This window comes from Mustela lutreola, chromosome 11 (assembly GCF_030435805.1).
Source record: "Mustela lutreola isolate mMusLut2 chromosome 11, mMusLut2.pri, whole genome shotgun sequence".
Classification (NCBI taxonomy): domain Eukaryota; kingdom Metazoa; phylum Chordata; class Mammalia; order Carnivora; family Mustelidae; genus Mustela; species Mustela lutreola.
Genome location: NC_081300.1, coordinates 69,845,497 through 69,865,517, shown reverse-complemented (window position 1 = coordinate 69,865,517; position 20,021 = coordinate 69,845,497). Strand labels below are relative to the sequence as shown.

Below are 20,021 nucleotides of genomic sequence, written 5' to 3'. Positions count from 1 at the left end.
TCCATATTTTGCTTACTAAGCCAGTTTGGTTCTCACAGATAGGGAGATCCATTTTGAATTTATAGATCAGCACAGAAACATCCTATAATTTTACAAGTATAGGAGCACCTGGGCTCGGCGGCTGCCTTCAGCATGGGTCATGACTCCAGGGTCCTGGGATCGGGCCCCACTTTGGGCTCCCTGGTTGGTAGAGAGCCTGCTTCTCTCTCTCCCTCTGCCTGCCCCTCTGCTTATTTGTGTTCTCTCTCTCTCTGTCAAATAAATAAAATCTTTTAAAAAAATGGTTGTATTACAAGAATATTGTTTTTGCATTTGCAGGTTGGTTTTAATTTTTATTATTTCATTCAAAGTTTATAACATTTTCCATACTATTATCAATGTTAGAAACTTGAGTCTTTGCTGCATTTTTGCTGAAATATGTTAGGAATTTCACATGTGAAAATGAGGATTTTCACAAAGGCATTATGGAGTTTGGATTTAACTAGGGGGAATTGGCTGGGTGATATTTGTTCTTGGGTGACTCTGGTCAGGTCTGCAGATCCATGTATGTGTGGTTCTTTAATTAAAATATGGCCAAGTAGGGGAAGATTGCCAATTTTGTTCTTTCCCCCCCTTTGTTTTCCTTTTTAAAGATCCACGTGTAAAGGAAAGTCTTGCCGGACACTGAAGAAAGGAAGGGGATTTCTCCTCCTAATCTGGGCCTCCTGTCATGGTAAGTAAAAAGAAATAACAGGAAAATTGGAATTGAACTCTATCCTGAAATTAAGTGAACACTAATAGGTCCATACATTTAAAAATTTTTTTTATTTTATTTATTTATTTAAAAAAGATTTTATTTGTTTATTTGAAAGACTGAGATCACAAGTAGGCAGAGATGCAGGCAGAGAAAGAGAGAGGGGGAAGCAGGCTCCCTGCGAGCAGAGAGCCCGATGGGCTTGATCCCAGGACCCTGGAATCATGACCTGAGCCAAAGGCAGAGGCTTTAACCCACTGAGCCACCCAGGCGCCCCACATTTTTATTTTTTAAATCACTTTTCTTTTCCTGAACTCTCTTCTTGTTACCTTTCTTTTGTTGTTTATTCAGTAATAATGGAGCATTTTAGTGTTTTAGAATAGTTTCTTTCTTTTTTTCTTTTTTTTTTAAGATTTTCCTTATTCATTTGACAGAGATACAGTGAGAGAGGAAACACCAGCAGGGGTAGAGGGAAAGGGAGAAGCAAGCCTTCCACCCAGCAGAGAGCCCGATGCGGGGCTTGATCCCAGAACCCTGGGATCATGACCTGAGCCTAAGGCAGACACTTAATGACTGAGCCACTCAGGCGCCCCTGAGAATAGTTTATTTCTGTTTAATCCTGTGAATTAGATAATGTATGTTACTTTTCAGTCAGTTAGTAAGTGGAATTAAGACTAAAATTCATGGTTCTAGGTTTCTTATCTTTTTCTAGGAAGCAGGATGTAGTGAAAACTGTGTGTGTGTGTGTGTGTGTGTGTGTTATGTCTGTAGAAGAATTATGATATGGTCATACACATATTCTTTATGAATTCACCTTTCTGGATAGCAGTATATCCCTACCTTCCTCTTTCTGTTTAAGATAGTATTTTTATCCCAATGAAGGTGAAGCAGCTTTCCACACCCCCACCTGTGTCTTTGACAACAGAGCGTATAATGGCCATTTCAGTGACTTGTGAGCCATTTAGTGCTCCGTCTAAGCAGAAAAGATGCAGCAATGAGCCAGCCACATTTCTATCAGTCCTGAGCATATGTAAACAGTGCTTCAAGGCTTAAAAAAGAAATGGTGCTCTGTAATATTGTCCTGCTTCTACCTTGTTATGTTTCCTAGATTGAGACTGTTTCATGCTGGCGCACAAAGAAGGAATTGAAAAGGCCATGTTAATTTCAAGCTTCATTAGGGACATGGGTGGAAAATGCTTTTTAAAATTAAAAACAAACTAAAACACAGCAGAAAAACTAGTTGTGCAAAAGTGTCATATTAAAAGAGGGAGAAAGGTAACTGCTTTCATTTTGAAGCTGGACCAGTTTTTTCTTAGTTTGTGGGTGTAACAACTTTTTGATATATCCTGGCACTGATGAACCTTTAATATTATTTCTCTAGACTACATTTTATTTTATTGGTTTTCCCACAGAGTGTTTAATGAATTGAAAAAATACTTGCCTAATATTTATGTGGTATGTATGCTAATGCTAATGAATAACAAATGACAGCCTTATAAAAGCAGCTCTGTTCTGTACTGAAGGTTTGTCCTTTATTGTAGACCATGTAGCTAGGAAGAGTGTGGTTCTCGTACTGGTGCTGCTGGGGTCTCTGCTGGTGACCTGCGAATAGTCTTCTGGTGTGCTCTGGAGAAGCTTTTATGTGCTGTAGTTGGGGAACAGTATGGCCATGTGTCTGTTTTTTTAAAAATTTCTCATAAAGTAACATTATAACAAGTTTTTACAAATACTCTGATAATTATACCACCAAAACCCATGATTGTAGTCCTTTCTATGTAGTTCATGTCCTCATGTATATTTTTTTATGTATTTGGAATTAAAGCATAATTAAATTTCTGTTTTGCTTATTTCACTAAAGGAATTAAACATTTCCCCGTATTGATTCATTGGATTCCTAATGTTCATTTTACTAGCTGTATAACATTTTGCAAGTTGTTGAACCATTGATTTAATTAATATCCTAATTAATTGATGTATTCTGTTGTTTCAGCATTTTGGTTGTATATGCTTAATCCTTATTTTTTGTGTAGTGCATTCAGGAGTACTGAATTTTTTTTTTCAAGATTTTATTTATTTATTTGACAGAGAGCACAAGCATCGGGAGCAGCAGGCAGAGGGAGAAGGAGAAGCAGGCTCCTTGCCAAGCAAGGAGCCAGATGCAGGACTTGATCCCAGGATCTGGGATCATGACCTGAGCCAAAGGCAGGCACTTAACCCACTGAGCCAACCAGGCATCCCAAATTTTCTTTCTTTCTTTTTTTTTTTTTTAAGATTTTATTTATTTATTTGACAGAGGGAGAAATCACAGGTAGGCAGAGCAGCAGGGCGGGGGGGAAGCAGGCTCCCTGCTGAGCAGAGAGCCTGATGTGTGGGGCTCTATCCCAGGACCCAGGTGCTCCCCAAATTTTCTTTTTTAAAATGTATACCTTTGTACTAATTTGAGTAACATCTTCTCTCTTAATCTTATAAAGATTAAGTGAGTTTGAAGCCTTTTTTCATATGTTCAGCATTAGGAGAGTATGTTTTCATGTTTTACGGAAAATCTCAAGCTTGTACAGAAAGACAGTGAACGATTATATGCATCAGTCCACTGCAGTAAGTATTAATTCATGGCCATACTTGTTTTTTCTGACTCCTTCACTATCAACTCTTGGATTATTTTGGACTATTTTGAAACAAATCCCAAGCATTGTGTCAAGAGAAATTTGTATTTTTGATGGCCTTCAATACCAGTCTTAAGAATAATGACTGGGATTGACAATGAGACTGATAATTATTTTCATTTTTACATTTTGTCCGGTATTCCTACACATATTTTATTCTCAGCAGTAGTTTCTTTCGTTCTATTTTTTTTTTTTAAGATTTTATGTATTTATTTGACAGAGAGAAATCACAAGTAGATGGAGAGGCAGGCAGAGAGAGAGAGAGAGAGAGAGAGAGAGGGAAGCAGGCTCCCTGCTGAGCAGAGAGCCCGATGCGGGGCTCTATCCCAGGACCCCGAGATCATGACCTGAGCCGAAGGCAGCGGCCCAACCCACTGAGCCACCCAGGCGCCCCTCTTTCTTTCTTTTTTTTAAAGCCTGGGAGTTTGTATGTGAATTTAATTAATGGGTATTTTGACTTGTTGGCAGTCTCTGCTTCCTGTATTCTTTAAATATTTCTTTGTAATATTGATTTCCCCTCTAATGCATGGATTATGGCTCTTCCCTATATAAGCCAGTAGCAGAAACTAGCCTGGAACTGTGGTGACTAATCCCTTTTCAAGATTTTGTAGGTAGTCCCACTGACCTTATGGAACTGGTAGAGACTAAGAATTGCCAGATTCCACAATATCTGGTGTCCCTCAGCAATACTAGGAAATCGACCATATGGAATATATGCTCCCTAGTACTAATAAATTACTACTTGTAGCCTGGGAGAAATTTTGCAAGCCTCTTAGGAGGCCAAGACTTGCTAGTCTGTTTCTTCCTTCCCTTTTGTCTCCTTCCAGCTCCTTATTCTGTCAGAATAGGTTTGACCTTTTTTTACCCATGAAATTTAGAAAGTAATAAATTAGGCAGTTAATTTAACTTATGTTATGAAATACCATTTTAGGATGTCAGTAGCTTGTCCTAATATTAATTAAGTCCTTAGTGATTAAATGCATATTTATGTATAAGGGGGAAATCCGCTGTAAAGCCTTATAGGTAATGTGAATTGAGATAGTCTTAAAAAGCACACTTATTTTATTTGACTGTGAAGAAAATATTACTTCATGATCTTGCCTTGCTGACTTAATTCTCTGTTATGTTCAATGCCATTCATTCCATCTTTAGTTTTCACTGGCTATTTTGGTTATATACATTAGCATAGATTAGCATCCAAGTGAATGTGCCAGCAAGAATAGATTTGTAGATTTGTAATGGCTTCTCATTTTTGGTTTTGTTTTTAGCTTGCTACAGTATTTTGATTCTGTGCTATTGAGAGGTCAGTAAAAAACTAGGTCCAGTAATCACTTGAAGAAATGAATGACTGTAAAATGATCTTGAAGAGAATATAAGTTTAGGCCTATATGTTTGTGTGAGTTAAAAAGTTAATGTGATGCCAGGGAGGCATGTTTACTTTTATGTAATAATTTTTTTTTAAAAGATTTTATTTATTTGACAGAGAGAGATCACCAGAGATCTCTGCTAAGCAGAGAGCCTGATGCGGGGCTTGATCCCAGGACCCTGGGATCATGACCTGAGTCGAAGGCAGAGGCTTAACCCACTGAGCCACCCAGGCGCCCCTTATGTAATAATTTTTAAAAATTTATTTATTTATTTATTTGGCAGAGAGGGAACACGATCAGGGAGAGTGGGAGAGAGAAAAGCGGGCTTCTCTGCCAAGCAGGAAACCCGATTCCGGTCTTGATCCCAGTATCCCAGGATCATGACCTGAGCTGAAGGCAGACGCTGAATGACTGAGCCACCAAGGTGCGCCTATGCAATAATTTTTTAAAGATTTTTAGAGCTGGGGGAGGGGCAGAGGGAGAAGGTGAGCATCTCAAGCAGACTCCTTACTGAGCACAGAGCCTCACACAGGGCTCGAGCTCACAACCCCCAAATCACAACCTGAGCAAAATCAAGAATCCAATGCTTAACTGACTTAGACACCCAGGTGCCCCCCTTTTATGTAGTAATTTTTAAAAGCATCCCCCCCTCATAGTGTTCCCTACCTTTCCTCTGTTGCTTTTTGTGAGAAAAATCTTCCTAAAATCAAGATTCCTCTTATCTTTTCTTGGTTTTAAGTGTAAATACTCAATGATCTTTGGGTCAGGAGCTACCTCTTAATAATGGAAATAGAATTGGTTAAAAGAAAAAAAGGTAACACTTACAGAAAAATGAGTTCCTTCCAAATATAACTGTATCCCTTGTTATTCCTTCACTCAGTCATTGACCTCGGAGGAAATGACTGAAGAGGGATAAAAATGGAACAGACTGACACAGATTTCTTCTTATCTAACAAGTTATTTTGGTGTTTATGGGAGTAGAGCCTTTTTACAAACCTTTGTACACCCCAAGTAATTATATTTTTAGAGGTTCTAAGCCACATGATATTAACCTTACTGAAATATACTGCATTGATTAAACTTTTTTTTTACTATGAGAAATTGAATTTTTTACACTTTAACTTTTATAATTATTTATCAGTCATAATTTCTTAATTCATCAAGGTAAATACCTCACAGCCCTAGGGATGTGACTCTGTTGACACCTCATTTGTTTTCAGATATAACACGACTTTATTTAATGATGACTGATGTTTCGTAAATTTTTTTGGATTTCATGAGCCATTTGTAAAGCTGTTACAGTTTTATTTTTAGAACTTGAAGTCAGTAATGTCTTTCTATATTTTGAATATCAAACCTTTAAAAGGTAAGATTCTTCTGCCTCAAAATAAAGTGGGTGGATGGAATGGGCCCAGTCAGCTAGTAGCCAAGAGACTGCTTTTATGGTGGTAGATGGGTGAGGGATTGTTACTCAATTTCTGAATGGCTCTTCTGGTCACAGATTAGTGCTGGAAGAATGGTTTTAGAGGAAGTGTGACTTGAAATGAGCCCACCTGAATGGTATTTTGAGTTGCAGTATAGTAGATAGAGTTGAGAAAACTATAGCTCTGCTTTGAGGATCCCTTCTTACATTGCTGAATTATTGAGGACCCTAGAGAGATTTTGTTTACATAGGGTATGTCTGTCTATACTTTATTAGGAATTAAACCTGAGAAGTCTTTAAAATGTTCTTTTGTTCATTTAAAAACACTAGTAACTGGGGTGCCTGGCTGGCTTATATGTTAGAGCACGTAACTCTTGATCTTGGGGTTGTGAGTTTGAGCCCCATGTGGGGTGTAGAGATTACTTAAAATCTTAAAAAAAAAAAAAAGAAGTAACAAAAACCAACTAAATGTTGACATAAATCACATTTTTGATGAAAAGTAACTTTTTCCTCATCCAGAGATAGTGTAAACAGTGGCATTATTTTAAAATTTTTACAAATCTCTTTAATGTTTTGCTTAATAGATGATAGCTAGATCCTCATATCTACTTTTGCTTTTAATTTGTTAAAATTTGTTGTTGAAAAAAAAATGTTGAAAAATATGAAGTAAATTTGGCCTCACATGGATATATAGTTCGAAGAATATTTTAATAGTTTTTCCATCTGGAGAATATTGTGTGTATTCTTCTGTTATACCAAAGCAAGGAATATATGTTCCTTTTGGGGGGGGGCAAGTAATATTTCTTTAAAAGTTAGTTGCATTGTGGAATCTGAAACCGTATCAGTGAACTTACTACATTATATTACAGTTTTTTAAAAGATTTATTTATTTTGGATGGGGGAGGGGCAATGGGAGAGGGAGAGAGAATCCTAAGTGGACTCTGCCCTGAGTATGGAGCCGGACACGGGACTCGATCTCACGACCCTGAGATCATGACCTGAGTTGAAATGAAGAGTTGGACACTTAACTGACGGCACCACCAATATATTCTATTACATTTAAAGCCATTGGTCTATCTTGCACTTCAAATGGATCTTTTTTATCCGTGCATGATTTTGTAACATTATTTATGCATTTGTCATTTTGAAAATAATTGTTAATTGAATAATGTTGATCTTTCAAATATAGACCTATTTCTCTTTATAATTTTATTATTTCTTTTCTTTTCTTTCTTTTTTTTTTTTTTTTTCTGAATATTTTATTTACTTGACACACACAGAGAGATCACAAGTAGGCAGAGAGAGAAGGGGAACTAGGCTCCCCACTGAGCAGAGCACCCAATGCGGGGCTCAATCCCAGGACCCTGAGACCATGACCTGAGCTGAAGGCAGAGGCTTAACCCTCTAAGCAACCCAGATGCCCCTACTTTTTATTTTCTTAAGTAGGCTCCAACACCCAGCATGGAACCGATTGTAGGACTTTGAACTCATCATCCCAAGATCGAGATTGAGACCTGAGCTGAGATTGAGAGTTGGATGCTTAACTGACTGACCCACCCAGGCACCTCTGTAATTTCTTTCAAAAATCACACTTGGGGGGTGCCTGGGTGGCTTAGTTGGTTAAGCATCTGCCTTTAGCTTGGGTCCTGATTTGGGCTTCTTACTCAGCAGGAGCCTGCTTCTCCCTCTGCCTGCGCTTTTCCCTGCTTGTGTACGTGTGTGCTGCTTCTTTCTCTGACAAATAAGTAAATGAAATCTTTAAAAAAAAGAAAATAAAAATCACATTTGGTAGTATTGGCTCTGATTTTGTCGGAAAAGTCTGCTTAAGTATTGGCAATCTGTGGAGCTCTTCATTTTAGCAAATGATGCGTTTTCCAAGATTCAAATTTTCACATAAAAGCTTTATCATTAGTAATTAATGATGTCATTTGTAGGAAAAAAACCCTGTGAGTTTAAATCTGAATTATAGTTTGTCAGATGTTCTTTCAATTAAAATGGTATTTAATGGCGGGGGAGGGACTGGTTAGTTTAGCTGTTAACTAAAACAGTTGCACAGGGGCACCTGGGTGGCTCAGTCATTAAGTGTTGGCCTTAGGCTCAGGTCATGATCCCAGGGTCTTGGGATTTGAGCCCCACGTTGGGCTCCCTGCTAGGTCGGGGAGCCTGCTTCCCCCTCTCCCCCTCCCTCTGCTTGTGCTCCCTCTCTCGCTTGTCTCACTGTCAAATAAATAAATAAAATCTTTAAAAAAAAACCAAAAACAACCATTGCACGGATGCTTTACCTTGACAACCATAACATGTCAGTATGTAGCATAAGTGTTTCATATTATTTCCTATATATAAAAAGACTTACCAGGGCACCTGGGTGGCTCAGTGGGTTAAGCCTCTGCCTTTGGCTCAGGTCATGATCTCAGGGTCCTGGGATCGAGGCCCACATCGGGCTCTCTGCTCAGCAGGGAGCCTGCTTCCCTCTCTCTCTCTGCCTGCCTCTCTGTCTACTTGTGATCTCTCTCTGTCAAATAAATAAATAAAATCTTAAAAAAAAAAAAGACTTAACAAAGGGTCAAGATTAAATAAAATTTTATCATTTTTCCTCAGCTTTATCCAAGACATCTGGAGTGAAATTGGTGTCATTGCTTATACTAAGGTGTCAGTAGTTTTATCTGTTAATTCTTTTTGTACTGTTAGTACAAAGGTCAATGTGAAAAAAGGCAGATAATGTCTCACTACTAATGTAGAAGTGTTTCTGACCACATAGAGCTCCTGAAAGGTCCTAGAATCTGTAGATCTCACTTTGAGAGCCACATTAGTAGTGTTACTGTGTTATGATTAAGATTGCTATTAGGTAAAACCATAAGTGGGTTTATAGTTAGGATTTATAGGTAGGATTTATTTTTTCCTTTGAGGAAATTTAAAGAATTGCTGGAATTGTGTTAAGCAGAACATGTAGGTAGAACTGTCCTCTAATTAGTGGTTATAATTCTTAATGGTGTCAGAGGACACAATATGGCTTTTGCTTTTGTAAAATGTGCTGTATAAAACAGATTCTATAATAATTTACAGTTAGGCTTTCCAGTAGATTGCTTTACTCCTGTCTTCCTAAACCATAAAAATTCATAGTATAAAAAACTACTTTTAAAATACACATTATAATTAGTTCAAGTGCTATTTAGATGAGAATTTAGTGCTTCTTTTTTTTTTTTTTTAAAGATTTTATTTATTTATTTGACAGAGAGAGATCACAAGTAGGCAGAGAGGCAGGCAGAGAGAGAGGAGGAAACAGGCTCCCTGCTGAGCAGAGAGCCCGATGCAGGACTCGATCCCAGGACCCTGAGATCATGACCTGAGCCGAAGGCAGCGGCTTAACCCACTGAGCCACCCAGGCGCCCTAGTGCTTCTTTTTTTGAAATTGTCGTAATAGAAATGTTTGGTGATTTAAGGCAGATTAAACTAGGGACAGTGGGTCACATGTTTTCAGTTTTTGAGGGATTCAGTTCCTAAACTTAAATTTTTAAAGAAACCTTTCTGTTGTGGAAATCTCTCACATCTAACCAAAGTAGACACACTGGTTTAGTGAACCCCTGCTTTTCCCAGTTTTCTCCTCATGGATAATCCTGTTTCATTTGTTTCCCACTCACTTCCTTTCTACCCTTCCCCCTCCAGTTATTTTGAAGCAAATTGTAGATATTACACCGTTTAATTCTTCAGTAATTCAGGATATAGCATTCAAAAATAAGAATTTAAGGTTATAGCAAGGAGAAAAAACTGTTTTGGTTTCTCTTACAAGTAATGTGTTACAATTTATTTGTGCTTGGTAAAAATGTTCTTTATGCTCAAAACTTTTTTTTTATCCATGTACTCTCTCACTAGAGACACCTTATATATTGTATGGAATACTTTGGGGATGAATATTTTTTCCTTGAGCTTTCTGCCTGTTTACCTTGGTAACTGGACTCTGAATTGTGATCATGCTACTCGACATGGCGGAAAAATAAAATATGGATGACTGAGAGCTTTGAAATTATTTAAAGGTTTTGGGTTTTTCCAGGATGAAGAGACTCGGCACAGCCTTGAGTGCATCCAGGCCAATCAGATTTTTCCCAGGAAGCAGCTGATCCGGGAGGATGAGAATCTTCAGGTAATTACAGGCCACTTTGATTATGAAGTAAGTATTTAGCCTCATAGTAACAGTAGCAGAGCTAATGGATTGAAGTAATGCACTGTATACTTTTGTTTTTCCCTAAACTATACTCATAGTAGAAATGCAACCTGGAAAGCAGTCTCTTTTTATTTTATTTATTTTTTTAAAATATTTTATTTATTTATTTGATACAGAGAAAGAGATCACAAATAGGCAGGGAGGCAGGCAGAGAGGGGGGGAAGCAGGCTCCCTGGCGAGCAGAGAGCCCAATTCGGGGCTTGATCCCAGGACCCCGGGACCATTACCTGAGCTGAAGGTAGAGGCTTAACCCTGTGAGCCACCCAGGCACCCCACAATCTCTCTTTTTAGAAAGACTTATTTCTTGAGAATTCGTTATTTGAGAGGATCATCTCTCTGTCATTCCTTCAATAGTCTGGAATTTGAATAACCAGGTATATTTGATATGTGGATATAAATCATCCTTTTTAAGTCCCTTATTTATTTATTTTTGAGTGACAGGTCTTAATTATCCATTTGTCCAGCCTGTACTTGAAGACTTTGCTTTACTGCTTTAGAACTCTGAAAGGTTTCTTTTTCCATTTTGAAGGTTCCTTTTCTCGAACTTCATGGAGAAAGCACAGAGTATGTGGGCCGTGCTGAGGATGCCATCATTGCCCTTTCTAATTATAGACTTCACATCAAGTTCAAGGAGTCTCTTGTTAATGTAAGTGATTACCAACTGTTTTCCCACTAAAGTAGAGGGAGAAAGGAAGTAAAAAAACCCAAAGAAATCGTTTATGTTCTCAGAGAAGTGTTATACACAGTTGGGTATGAAAACATTGTGTGCTCTGCTTTTCTCTCTCTCACTTACTTTAGCACTCAGGGGAAACTAGGTTAACAAGCAACTCTTACTCTTGATTCAGAATGATAAATGTAGTCAGCTGAATTGTCCATTTTTTAGTAACACCAAACGATTTGTACTAGGTAATGGTGTATCATTACACACAAAGGCTGTAGAGGCTTTTATTCTTCAGTATTTAACAGCTGCCTCAGTTGAGATAATTTCTGGTACCTTGATGTCAAGTGATGAGGTGTACTTTGAACTCCATGCAGACTTTCATTATAGGACGAAGTTAATGCTAATTGCTTCTTAGTGGAATAAGCATGGATGTTAAATACAATGTTTATTTGCATAATGGACTGTATTACTGAAGAAAAGGGAGGCCCTCAGTTCTCAAGAGTGCATTTGCCCTTTTCAGTTATGAGGGTATTCTCAGTGATCTGGTTCTTCAATGCACTGCCATCGTTAGTTTTCAGTGAATGTGCCTTCACCACAAAGATATGCAAGTTCATATACTTCCACTAAGTGAATGCCTTCTTCCTTTTTCCTTTGCTGGTATTGTGGCTTTCTTTCTGCAGTTTGATTCGAGCCCTGAGAAATGTATTAAGACTTCTTATAAAAGTTCAGAACTCTCCTTTCATTCAAACTTTACATTGTGTGTTTTAGGGTTCATTGAAATCTGTCACTTAAGTTTACTTTACTCAGTGGTCCAGAAGTTACATAATTCGTTTGTCAAATTCTTTTGTTTGTTGAAATGCTGTCCTTTTTTAAAATAATTGGCTTTTATTATTTATGTAGTAGTAGTATTTTTTGTAGTTAAACATTTATATCAAAGAGCTGTTTCGGCTTGAATTTCTCCTGGCGTGTAGATCTGGGCTCTGACTGTCCATCAGCTAAAAATACATCAAGGAAAGAGGCATGCTGTGCATTCATACCATATAGCACTGTGTTCAGAAGGGTCCATTTGATATTGGTTGGTCATGATAGGAGGGAACAGGATGAAAACTCCTATAAAATCCTGGCAACCAGAATTTGCTTCCCAGCCACTGTGAAAGTAAGGACAGTATAATTAGTAGAATTGCCCACTTTAATCTTGTGTTTGTTTATCTGATTGGAATTAATGGAATTGTAACTAAATTGCATGAGGGGATGATACAGTTTCATGTTATTGTATTTTTCCATATTGTCTCCTATTTCTCAACTTACTGCCTTAGAGCCAGGTATTTCCGAGGCTGTTTTTAGATTTATTTGGAAATAGGGTCTGTTGGAGAGAAAGCATCGATTTGATCATGTCATTTACCAGTCTGAGGCCTCCATTGTTTCTTCAGTATTTCTAAGATGAAATTACTTAGCATGGTATCAGGCTAAGTGGTGTGATCCTTCGTCTCTGTCAGCTTTTCTGTCATTTTCTCTCTTATCCTCTTTCTCCCCTTTGTATTATTAATAAAACCACCCTCCTTAAAGTATTGAGCCACACCACACACCTTTGAATTCTCTCTCTTGTTTCCTGCCTGGGGAATTTCTCTTCGTCTGTCAAAACCCATTTTAGGTGGTAACTTCTGTGAAGCCTTTCTCTGTTCCCTCCCTGACAGTTTGTTACCCTTGCCTCTGACTTCTTCAGTATCTCAAGCATGCCTTTACAACACTTACGAGGTGTGTTTTAATTTTTTGGTTCTTCATGTTTGTATCTTCAGAATTAGCATGTTTCCTGGTGCTGTGGTATTCAGTAAATATTAAGTGAATTGAAGTTAATATGAGTTTGAAATGGATATTAGACCATTTTAAAACCCTTTTTGGGTTTAAAGCTCATTTAAAAACAAATTTCTGTGTGACTAGGACTGTGTCAACATCATCTCTAACAGTAGTATATGAGTAGTAGGCTGTATACTGTAATTGTTGACTCCCCATTATGATTGAGGTATAGTGCTTAAGAAAACTTACACTGTTCTTACTTTTGACCCATTTCCTCACCTAAAAGTGTTATCTCAGCATAATAACCATCTAAGGCATAGAACCTGCATGTCATGTAAAAGTCCCAAGATAATGGCTTTGCACTCAGAAATGGTTGTTCAAAAGTATTTTGGCATTGCAGCAACTTTAAACATTTCAGATCAAGAGAGACTGGGATTTCTCCATACAAATACTCACATCATGGTTAGTGCTAAGGTTCTTAAACCTGTGTTTACTACTTCACAAAACAGTGGTTGTTCCTGTACTAGGTCCTGGGGGGAGACCAGAGAGTTGGTGGTGTCGCCCCACCTTTACAATTCCCTCTCCCCTCTCCCCCTCTCTTCCCTCTCTCCCCTCCCCTCCTCCCTCTACTCCCCTCTCCCTTCCTTCCTTCCTTGCCTTTTAAATCAACATATTTAGCACTTTAGAAAATGACTTACCATCAAGTTTTAAATAGCTACCTGATATCATATATTTACTTTTAATTTTATAGCACATTGAATAAAACATGCCTGTAGATTTAGATACCATAATATCATTACTTTAAATATATTCACTGGGTATCAGTTTTTCAAGTCCTAGAATAAAGAACATCTATAGGAGAGTTCATTTGTAACATTTAAGGTATGAATTGCTCCCATTCTGTGCTTTTCCAAAACTGTATTTTTGCATATGTACAGGTTTATTTCTTTGCTCAGCTCATTTATAAACAAGTGTTCAAGTGAATTCATGAAAATTTAAAACAATTTTTGTTGTGTAATTCAATAGACTGCCTCTCAGTCTGCTGCTTCTGAAATCCCAGTAAGTAGCATGAGAATCCTAGGTGGTTTTTGCACCGTGCTTTGGAACAAGTTGGTTTTGACTGTCAGAAGCTCACCTTGCAAAGCAGCAGAATTTGTCCTCTCTGCATGAGTCCCTTCCTTCCATTTTACTAGACAAAGTGTTACTGGTACATTATGATGAGAACAATTTGTAGAGTGAGGAAAAAGCCCCATAGTGTGTACATAAACAGATGGAATTGTGATCCTCAAAAAATGTAAAGTGAATTTCAACTAGGAATAATTTGTAAAATCAAAATTAGTATTTAAAAAGATAGTAAAGCTTCTATTTCCAGGCTGGCCTGTTAATGCTTTTTAGGAAAAATGTGCAAGTGTAGCACCTGCAAACATTTTCCTTAGCGTTTTTTCACATTCTTTTGTCTAACTGTAGTATAGCAAAAATCTTTATTACCCAAGTATCAGAAGGAGGTTACTGTCAACCTTTCCTTCATGTACCTTGGCCGCAGTATTCATATGCCAGCAGAAGTGTCTGCATCAGTGCTAGAAGAGCACTGATGTATAAAGTATAAAAGGTGAGCAGTAGAGTTTGGATCTTTAACTGGTGACAGTCTTCTTCTGACTGGTTTCTATATAAGATTTAGAGCCCAGATACTTAACAGCTTATTACAGATTTTAGGTTTAGACTCATTATTTTCACTCAGTTACTGCCATTTTTAATTCAAATGGATGTACAGAATTAGTACTTTCCATTCAGGCTATAAAAAGGGCATTGTTTTTAAAAGGTAGACCTATCCCACTTTTAAATTCTGGTGCTTAAAAATACTGCACATGTGCATGTCCACACACACAAACTGAGAAAGAATTAAAGTAAACATACTAGGATATGATGACGTAAAATTCCCTCTGGAGTGAGATAGTACTATGGATCTTTAATACTGTGCATGTCTATTATAATTTTTAACTGCTGCTCTTCTGCTTTTTTGGATTGATGCTCTTAAGATTTTGATGCCCATGATGTAACTGTTGGCCTTTTGAGAAATTAACAGCACTGAGTGTGTTTGATGCATCGTTTGAGCACGAGTTTTGTGGAGATTATAAGAGGAAAATCACTGTAAAGGAAGTTAAAATTGTCTTGCAGGAAGAAGGTAGAGGCGAAAGAAGCAAAAAGAAAATGAGTTGCTACAAAACACTGAATCAGTTTTCTAGGGAGGATTTGAATGTATGTGACTTTAGATTTTTTCATACTCTTCCATGGATAGAACTGTACATAAGGACTCTGGTTTAAATTCTATTCTCCTCTTGAAGGTCCCTGATGGAGAGCCCACTTAATTCTGAGAGAAACATTAAAGTAGAGCCCATACAGCAAGGAGGGGCAATCTTAGAGGAAGAAGGAAAGGTGCACCATTATAATGGAAGGAGCTTGGGCTAGAAGACAGGTGCATGGATTCTGGTCCTGTCTTTGCCACTAGCTTATAGTGTAGAAGCTTAACCTCCCTGGGCTATAAAATGGCCTGGATTCAATGGTATGGATTGAAGACAATTTATAATTGTTTGCTAGTAGGGTTGAATATGGGGTTTGCCTGCTTACAGAAATGGTAAGAGATCCTCTTGATGTGTGAGGAAAACTGAGAAACCTAAAGCAATGGAGCAGGCCTTAAAGTAGAGAAACTTCGTGTGTTTTGGTTGGGTGTGTAAGAGGAGAAGGCCTGTTCTGCATTTTTGGAAGAGGAGGCAGTCTGTGGAGGGAACATCAAAGGGAACGTTGGGCTAGATAGGAGAAGAAAAAAGGGAGTTGTTCATTTGGTATATAAAATCACTTATTTCTCTTATATGTCTCTTTTTTTTAAATTGCTGCATATTAAACTTCCCTGCATGTGACAGTCTGCATGAACATTAAAATCTGTTTTCCATATCTATGACTTGAGTACACATGGTGGTTTATGGTGACTTGCTAGTAGTATCTGCATACTAGCATCTGGTATTTTTAGCCTTTTCCTTAAATTTGTGATGTTAAAATGTGTGAAAATTTGCATATCAAATGCATTTTAGGTAGCAAATATTTTGCATGCTCTAAGGTGTTTCTTTATTCTGGAAGTCTGGACACAGGCTGATCCAACAGTAGGGCATGTAAAGCTTATCTCTTCCTTATAGCACAGTAGCACAGACTCGTTCACTTCCTCCAGCAGCTGCTATTAGCATTAGTTGGTTTTCAGATTTTATAGTTATAAGGAAGGTGACTGAAGGGGACCTGGGATGCAGGTGACTTCTGAGAGAGTAGCCTTTCCATGTGGGTTTGTAAAGCTACTCTCACTCCACTCCAGACCCTTCCTGTTCCCTCTGCCTGGGACTTCCTGTGCTGTGACCATTTGATGTTCAGAAAACATAGAAGCAGGTTAGAAATTGGCCCAAGGAAATTGGGAAGTAGGCAGACTTAGTTGGTAAAATTTTAGAAATTTGAGATTAGAATTCAGGCTTCTTAATTGCCATTCTTGCAGTCACTTTTGGGGAGGGAGGGAGAAGGGAAAGGGGTTATATTAAAACAAAGCAAATGCAATATGAGAGTCTGTTACAGGGCATCCAAAAGCAGTATAAGTGTCTTATAGGGCACCCAAAGGACTGACCTGCAGACAGATCAGTGTCCTCTTCCAATCTCCATCTTTTTTTTTTTTTTTTTTAAGATTTTATTTATTTATTTTGGAGAGAGAAGGTGGCAGTGTGTATGTGTGCGCACAAACTTAGGGAGAGGGAGAAGCAGACTTGCCCCTGAGCAGGGAGCCTGGCGTGGGGCACCATCCTGGGACCCTGAGGCCGCTTAACAGACTGAGCCACCCAGGTGCCACCTATCTCTATCTTTTTAATATGTGTTCTTCCATTACAGCTTATCCCTACCCGTTGATGTATATTGCCTTCTTCCTTCTGAGATGTACAGGTCTTGAAAGAATTTTTAGCTGCATCAGCTATAGTTTCTCACAGCACTTGGACTGAAAAACAGAGGGCCAGGGGCGCTTGGGTGGCTCAGTTGCCTCTGCCTTCGGCTCAGGTCATGATCCCGGGGTCCTGGGATCGAGCCCCTGCATGGGCTCTCGCTCAGTAGGGAGCCTGCTTCCTCCTCTGTCTCTGCCTGCCTCTCTCCCTACTTGTGATCTCTGTCTTGTCAAATAAATAAATAAATAAATAAAATCTTAAAAAAACAAAAAACAGAAACGAGAAAACTTAAAAAAAAAAAAGAACCCCAGAGGGCCAGAGTTCATTTTTTCTCAGAATACAAGATTTCTTCACTTACTCCCAGTCCTATTATGAGGGAAGTTTTAGTTTTATAGACTTAGAACTAAGCAAGAAGGTTCTGAGTTCTGAGGTAAAAACTCCCATTTTCTATATATTATTTTGTTTGCTTCTCTTGTTTAATCCCTGCCCCAGTTTCTGTTTCTTATCCCAGACATCCAGCACTGGGCTTCTTTTTGATTCTCACATCATTTTTCTGAGAGTTCTCTGCTAACTCTGGCAATTGCGTGGTGGGGCAGAGTTTGCAGGAAGCCCGTTTCTGAAACTGGCTCAGCTAAGATGATGGCCACCTTGTGCAGGCAGCACTCTCTTGTTTTTGTGCTGGAGACTGCCTGTCTCTTCCTGTGCTAAACATGAATTGTTGGAATGCTACTTGGAATTGTCAGAGCTATATTTTGCCTGGGCATGATATAGTATAAGAAACAGTAGTCTACCCCTTCTCTAAAGAGTGAGTGTATCTACAATTATTTTACCAGGCTCTCTTGAGAAGTTTTAGAAATTAGTTTCTGAAACCAAGGGTTGAGTCAAGGTGAATTGATCCAAGAGGGGGAGGATTCTGATATCAGCTTGAAGATTTGTCACCTGTTAAGATGCTTTCCCTGTCTGCCTCCCTTTCCTTCTCCCAGCCCTTTCCGCTATTATCCTTACTTCTGTGTTCTGTAGAGTCTGCTCACCAGATTGGCAGGGAGAGGACCATTCCAGCTTGTTCATACATCAAGCCCCACTTGGCAGACAGGGATCTTCCTGGTCTTTTGAAGCAAATTAGACTTAGGTAGTTTTAGGACCTTTGACCACTGTGTGGCCTGTTCCCTCCACTTTAATGTTTATTCTAACCTCTAGATGTTAGATGGGTCTATTCTGCTGAACACAGAGTCTGACAAGCAAACACATCTTTCCGGTGTGGCTTGTGGGCAGTTTAGATCTCCAATGTTTTTCAGGATGTTCCTTTGCTAAAACAAAGCCACAAGTCCACTTTGCTGTTTGGGGCAAATAAGTGTAGTCCTGCCGTCACCTTGATCTGCACTTCTCTGTGAACAAGACCAGATTACCACTCTGGTTCCCTTCAGCTGCTTTGTCATTGCAAATCACAGCTAGCTGTAGTGTGTAAAGTAGTACCTGGAGAGATTTTGAGTTTGATACTTGAGAGATGACCTGTTTCCCTGCTCTTTCATTCCTTGTCTTCCTGCTCAGATAGGACTTGAGGCTATTGATTTAGAGGGAAAGGAGGGGAAACCCTAATTGACTCAGTAGTAAATCACTTGAATACTACTGATTCAGATAAATTTGTGGCTTTGTTTGCTGCTTTCCCTTGTAGAGCTTTTGGATCTTTCTTGTTGAACCCACTGAGAAAACTGCGGGATTAATGCCTTCTTGACAAGGGGTCTTCGTCTTTTTTAATTGCAGGTTCCATTACAGCTTATAGAAAGTGTTGAATGCCGAGATATATTTCAGCTTCATTTGACTTGCAAAGACTGCAAAGTTATCAGGTATGTGATGTGTTTATGCTGTTTTTTAGTGTGGAAACTATGTATTATTAAAAGATTGGATTCATGGTTTGGTAACAAAAACAGCTTTTGAGTGTCAGCCTTGTTAGGAATATTTTCTGAGTAGTTAGTGCCTGAAATATTTCATCTTTAGGCTACTTTCCTATTTGAAAAGTAATTTTTAAGTTTTTTACTTGGAAATAATTTCAGATTTACCAAAAAAAGTGCAGCAGTTAAAATATTACGAAGAACACCAATATTGTTAACATTTTACCCCATTTGCTTTATTGTTTGCAGGTGCCGTGTGTGTGTATGTGTGTGTGCACGCGCATGTGTGTGTTTGAGTGATTGATTCTTTTTCTCAACTATTTGAAAGTAAGTTACGTAATCCTGGCTTTTCACCCTGAAATACTTTGGTGTGCTTTCCTAAGAATAGGGATATTTTCTTACATAACCATGGTATCATTATCAGGCTTCACAACTTTACACTCATAATACTTTTATCCAGTCTACTGTCCTTGTTCCAATTTTGTCATTTGACCTAATAATGCCCTTTATAGCATTTCTCTCACCCCCACCTTATTCAGGATAGGATCCATGCAAAGTCAGGTATTGCATTTAGTTGCTGTGATTCTGTAGCCTTCTTAGTTTTTAAAAAATATGTATTCATTCATTTTATTTTATTTTATAATTTATTTACTTTATTCATCCATTTGTCAGAGAGAGCGCACACGCACAAGCAGAGGGAGCGGCAGGCAGAGGGAGAAGAAGGCTCCCAACTGAGCAAGGAGCCTGATGTGGGACTTGTCCCAGACCCTGGGATCATGACCTGAGCTGACACCTAACTGACTGAGCTGCCCAAGCGCCGCTCTAGCCTTCTTCACTCTGAAACATTTTTCACTCTCTTTTTTTCTTTTATGACATTCACATTTTAAATAATATAATCTTTCAATTGAATGTTTCTCATTTTATGCCTGTACAGTGTTTCCTTATGATTAAATTGAGGTTCTTTATTCTTGGCTACAGTATTATATGTGTAGGTTGTATCCTTCTCAGGGTACTCTATTACATCTGGAGGCAAGCAGTGTCCATCTGTCCCTTATTGGTGATGTTAATTTTGATCATTCTGGTTGAGGTGTCCCCTGCTTTCTGTGCAATTTCTTCATTTTCTCCCTCACAACAAATAAACTATCTATAGAAGGCACTTTAAGACAATGAAAATATCCTGCTTTTCGTCAAGTTTCTCCATTGATTTAACATCCATTATGGTTTTTATCTGATATAATCTTTACTCTAATGATTGCAAAATGATGCCTGAAATGTGTTTTTAAATTTAATAGCTCTAGAAGTTCTGAATT

At 38.4% G+C, this 20,021-nt stretch overlaps 1 protein-coding gene across 7 annotated transcripts in view; it reads left to right on the top strand.

Moving 5' to 3' along the window:
* Window positions 1-20,021, top strand: part of MTMR3 (myotubularin related protein 3) — a 140,666-nt gene that overhangs the window by 87,031 nt on the left and 33,614 nt on the right. For 6 of the 7 annotated variants that reach the window (XM_059140214.1, XM_059140220.1, XM_059140218.1 and 3 more), the window contains 5 exons: window positions 633-712; window positions 3,241-3,328; window positions 10,235-10,324; window positions 10,935-11,051; window positions 18,584-18,666. In XM_059140214.1, coding sequence (XP_058996197.1) covers window positions 3,311-3,328; window positions 10,235-10,324; window positions 10,935-11,051; window positions 18,584-18,666 — 308 coding nt within the window. In that variant the 5' untranslated portion in view covers window positions 633-712; window positions 3,241-3,310. The remainder of the gene's footprint in view (window positions 1-632; window positions 713-3,240; window positions 3,329-10,234; window positions 10,325-10,934; window positions 11,052-18,583; window positions 18,667-20,021) is intronic. The other variant, XM_059140216.1, reaches the window with a different exon arrangement.